The sequence below is a fragment of the Entelurus aequoreus genome, linkage group LG01, assembly GCF_033978785.1.
Source record: "Entelurus aequoreus isolate RoL-2023_Sb linkage group LG01, RoL_Eaeq_v1.1, whole genome shotgun sequence".
Taxonomy (NCBI): domain Eukaryota; kingdom Metazoa; phylum Chordata; class Actinopteri; order Syngnathiformes; family Syngnathidae; genus Entelurus; species Entelurus aequoreus.
The window spans coordinates 67,195,065-67,200,498 of NC_084731.1; the positions used below are offsets into that span (position 1 = coordinate 67,195,065).

Consider the following 5,434-nt stretch of genomic DNA (forward strand, 5'->3'; position numbering starts at 1 on the left):
GGAAGTTTGTGAGGAAGTCTTAAGGTCAAACTGTCACATATGACAACAATGTGACATATGACAACAATGTGACGTATGACGACAATGTGACGTATGACAACAATGTGACATATGACTACAATGTGACGTATGACAACAATGTGACGTAGGACATTAATGTGACATATGACAACAATGTGACGTATGACAACAATGTGACGTATGACAACAATGTGACATACGACAACAATGTGACGTATGACAACAATGAGGTGCTTCTCAGGTGTGGCAGGTAGCAGAATAATTGGAGGGGTGGAGGCGCCCCCCTACTCCATCAAGTACCAAGCGTCCCTGAAGTACTTCAACTCCCACTTTTGTGGGGGCACCCTCGTCCACCCACAGTGGGTTGTGTCTGCCGCCCACTGCTGGAGGCCGTAAGCTAGCACAGCCCAAAGCTCCTTTCCAGGACCTTCAGAGGAGTGAAGCTTCTCTGCTCTCTTGTAGGAGTCACATGATCAAGGTGGTCCTCAGTGAACTCCACCTGACGGGCAAGGAGGGTGTGGAGCAGAGGTTCAACGTTTCAGTCATCGTCACTCATCCCGACTTCCTTCACTGGACTTTCGATAACGACATCATGATGCTGAAGGTGAACACGTCCGTGCTGCCATCAAATCCTACAAACAAATACAGTTTTTGCTTTCCCAGCTGGACCGGCCGGCCACCCTCAATGCCCGGGTGGACGTGGCCACCCTGCCCGCACCTGACTCGCAGCCCCCGGGTGGCAGAAGCAGGTGTACGGTCAGTGGTTGGGGGGTGACCTGGGTGGGCAGTTCTAGTCTGTCACCTGTCCTCAGGTCAGTGGACGTGGACATCTTCCCCGACTGCTGGCACTACTACATCTTCGCCCTCACCCACAACATGATGTGTGCTGGCTCTGCAGGAGGCCGCAAAGACGCCTGCTTGGTAAGGACCCAGTGTGTGTGTGTGTGTGTATGTGTGTGTGTGAGTGTGTGTGTGTGTGTGTGTGTGTGTGTGTGTGTGTGTGTGTGTGTGTGTGTGTGTGTGTGTGTGTGTGTGTGTGTGCGCGTGAGTGCGTGAGTGAGTGCTTGCGTGCGTGCGTGTGTGTGTGGTTGGATGTTGGCACCTAACGATAGTGATGATGTCATTTGGATGTTGGCTCCTAACGATTGTGATGATGTCATTTGGATGTTGGCGCCTAACAATAGTGATGATGTCATTTGGATGTTGGCTCTTAACGATTTTGATTATGTCATTTGGATGTTGGTTCCTAACGATTGTGATGATGTAATTCGGATGTTGGCTCCTAACGATTGTGATGATGTCATTTGGATGTTGGCTCCTAACGATTTTGATGATGTCATTTGGATTTTGGCTCCTAACGATTGTGATGATGTCATTTGGATGTTGGCTCCTAACGATTGTGATGATGTCATTTGGATGTTGGCTCCTAACGATTGTGATGATGTCATTTGGATGTTGGCTCCTAATGATTGTGATGATGTCATGAGCAGAGTCATCATCAAGGGTTGTGTGCACCCTCCTTGGCACATAAAACAGACTTTTTAAACTAAGTTGACACCATTTTTGGAGCTTTTCTAAACCCTGCAATGGTCATGAGATCTGCTGCTTCTTCTTCTTTGTTGGCAGCAGCTATTTCTTCTCTGTAGGTGGCGGCTATTTACTCTTTCTTGTTCAGCAGCTATTTCTTCTTTGTTGGTAGCAGCTATTTCTTGTCCGTTGGTAGTGGCTTCTTCGTCATTGTCCAGCAGCTACTACTTTTTCGTTGGTGGCGATCAATTCTTCTCTTTTGGCGGCAGCTATTTCTTCTTTGTTGGTGGCAACTTGTCTTTCTTTTTTGGTTGCAGTTTTTCTTCTTCTTGTTGTTTGACAACTATTTCTTCTTTGTTGGTGATGGATATTTATTTTCCTTGTTCGACTGCTATTTCTTCTTTCTTTGGCTGCTGTTTCTTCTTTGTTGCCGGCGGATGTTTCTCTTTTGTCGGCAGCGGCTATTTGTTCTTTGTTGTTCGGTGGCTATTTCCTTTTACTTCTCCGTCGGCTATTTCTTCTTCGTTGTTTGGCAGCTATTTCTTCTTCGTTGTTTGGCAGCTATTTCTTCTTGTTGCTGGCGGATGTTTCTTCTTCCTTTTCTTGCGGCTTTTTATCTTTCGTTGGCAGCTGCTATTTTTTTTCTTAATTGGTGGCGGCTATTTCTTGTTTAGTGTTTGGCGGCTATTTCTTCTTTTTTGTTGCAGCTATTTCTTCTTTGTGGTTTGAATTCACATTTTTTGGCACTTATGGGGATCCAAAATTCACAAAAACGGCAAGAAAAAATGTTTTTTGCATAATATGACAAAAAAGTGTCAACAAATTAAAAATACATTTGCCAGAATATGAGCTTAGACAAATAATCGTCCCTATTTCATGACACCAAGTTATTTTCCTAGGAAACACAAGACATTTATTGTAAACAAAATGCTAATTGGCTAATTGGTACGCAAATATTTTTTGTAACAATTGAATACACAAATGAGAATACTTTTTGCAAAGTTCATTTCTTTCAGTAGTTCAATTAAAAAAAGTGCAACTTTTATGTTCTCCAGATTCCTTACACACACAAAAACATATTTAAGAATATATTTCTAAATGTATTATTTATTTTGATGATTTTAGTAAACATAAATTCTCAGTATCTCATAAAATTACAAAAATTGGGCCAGTTAATTCATGTAAACGACTCCATTGTGATCCTGGAATTAGTCTGTTAGCCGAAATTGAAATCCTGAAATCTAATCTAAGGGAACTGCATGGCGCGGTTGGGAGAGTGGCTGTGCCAGCAACCTGAGGGTTCGTGGTTCGATCCCCAGCTTCTACCAACCTAGTCACGTCTGTTGTGTCCTTGAGCAAGACACTTCACCCTTGCTCCTGATGGGTGGTGGTTAGCGCCTTGCATGGCAGCTCCCACCATCGGTGTGTGAATAGGTGAATGTGGAAATAGTGTCAAAGCGCTATACAAGTATAACCCATCCATCCATCCATTTTCTACCGCTTATTCCCTTCGGGGTCGCGGGGGGCGCTGGAGCCTATCTCAGCTACAATCGGGCGGGAGGCGGGGTACACCCTGGTATAACCCATTTAATATATTTTGCACAATACTCTAATTTAATGAGCTGCGCCTGTAATAATTATTTTTAATAAATTGTCTCTGTCATTAAATCCAGTCCATTTGTTGACTCTTGCTTGAATATTGTATGATTATATTTTCCTCTGGAATGCTCACACAGCATGCAGCTAGCAGTCAAATAGCAGCATTAAATATTAGGGGTGTCAAAAATAATAGATTTTCGAATTAATCGCGATTCTTATTTGTAACGATTCTTAATCGATTCAAAAATATATTTATTTTTTCGTTTTTTAGGATTTTTTTTTCTTTTCTTTTTCCAGCCGCTTTATTAAATGTTTGGATAGAATTTGATCAAACAAAAAGCAGTTTTATTTAAGTAATATAGAAATTGATCAGAGCTGTTCATGTATTTTATGGAGGAATGTAGTTCATCATAGAACTGGCACCCAATGTTATTAAGAAGTAGTGATTCTGAATGGAATGATTCCCCCCCTAGAATGGAAGATTGACAAACTAGTAAATAGGCGAGTGGACCAAAGTTAATATATATATATATATATATATATATATATATATATATATATATATATATATATATATATATATATATATATATATATATATATATATATATATATATATATATATATATATATATATATATGTGTGTGTGTGTTGCAAAAAGTCAATGATTTGATTGATTTGCAGGGTGACTCAGGAGGACCCTTGGTATGTGACGGTCGCTTTGAGGGCATCGTGTCTTGGGGCATTGGCTGTGGCCACGCCTCCTTCCCTGGCGTGTACACCAAGGTCAGGAACTACCTGGGATGGATCAGCCGGGTCATGGAGAAACACTGAGAGCCAATTAGAGAATCCTGCGATGAAAGATGTTCCCTTGAACTACTGGGGGTGAAAGAAAAACCTGAAGAAGTGACAAAGTGGTTTTCAAAAGACTCCATGGTCGCCAGCAGCTGGAGAAAAATATAGAATAGGAAAATGTCAAAGTTGCTAAACTAACTTCAGTTAGAAATATTGTGATGGTATGTGGTACAGTCATGCTGGAACAGAAAAAGTAGAACACTGTATTTTTCGGCCCATAAGGCGCATTAAAGGGGTCATATTAGGATTTTGTTTTTTACATTAAAATCACTTCCTTGTGGTCTACATAACATGTCATGGTGCTTCTTTGGTCAACATGTTGCATAGATGATGTTTTACAGACTTTGTCCACTTTGACAGTGTCATCTTTGTTGTACCGCTAGTTTTTAGCGATTCCATAGCGAGTCTACTGACAGATATAAGTTACAACTGTACGCTACTTTATATTAGAAATGGCAACGGCAGAGGATGAACGCCCCACAACAAGAGGATAGAGAAATTATTGACTACGGTGCAGACTAAAATGGCGGACACGCGCAAATTTTCGGAACTTACGCAGAACAGAAAAGAAGAAAGTTGGTTTTGCATAATATTGTAAAACAAAACGCCAGATAAAGTCTGCTAATAGGTGCCATTTTGGGGTCCTTGTACACACACCTTAATAATACTGTATGTTGAATTACAGTACATCTGACTATGGTAGCCGTAATGCTACATCAAGTGGTGCAACTTTGCGGCTTACCAAAGTCGTACTAAAACATTTATGAGCACCGTGTGTGATGTTCTATATTCTCAATAAAACATCAAAGTTTTGGTGTTGCTTGCTTACAGGTACTTGCTAGCGTCATTTATTGACCAGGCGTCAACTTGCAGTCCACACGTATTTCTTATGTGTGACTGGTCGCACTTATCATTACACCATGTACCAAATAAAATTGCTTGGTAAGCACAAACAGGATTAATTTGTACATTAGGCGCACAGGGTTATAAGGCGCACTGTCCATTTTAAGAAAATGAAAGGATTTTAAAGGCCTACTGAAATGACATTTTCTTATTTAAACTGGGATAGCAGATCCATTCTATGTGTCATACTTGATCATTTCGCGATATTGCCATATTTTTGCTTAAAGGATTTAGTAGAGAACATCGACGATAAAGTTCGCAACTTTTGGTCGCTGATAAAAAAGCCTTGCCTGTACCGGAAGTAGCGTGACGTCACAGGTTGAAAGGCTCCTCACATTTGCACATTGTTTACACCAGCAGCGAGAGCGGTTCGGACCGAGAAAGCGACGATTACCCCATTAATTTGAGCCAGGATAAAAGATTTGTGGATGAAGAAAGTGAGAGTGAAGGATTAGAGTGCAGTGCAGGACGTATCTTTTTTTCGCTCTGACCGTAACTTAGGTACAAGGGCTCATTGGATTCCACACT

At 41.2% G+C, this 5,434-nt stretch overlaps 1 protein-coding gene across 1 annotated transcript; it reads left to right on the top strand.

Annotated features, from left to right (window-relative positions):
• The first annotated feature begins 246 nt into the window (after positions 1 to 246).
• si:dkey-33m11.8 (trypsin) lies at positions 247 to 3,982 on the top strand. Its single transcript, XM_062043774.1, has 4 exons — positions 247 to 413; positions 484 to 625; positions 685 to 942; positions 3,833 to 3,982. The coding sequence occupies exons 1-4, from the start codon at positions 247 to 249 to the stop codon at positions 3,980 to 3,982; spliced, it is 717 nt and encodes a 238-aa protein (XP_061899758.1).
• Positions 3,983 to 5,434: the final 1,452 nt, after the last annotated feature.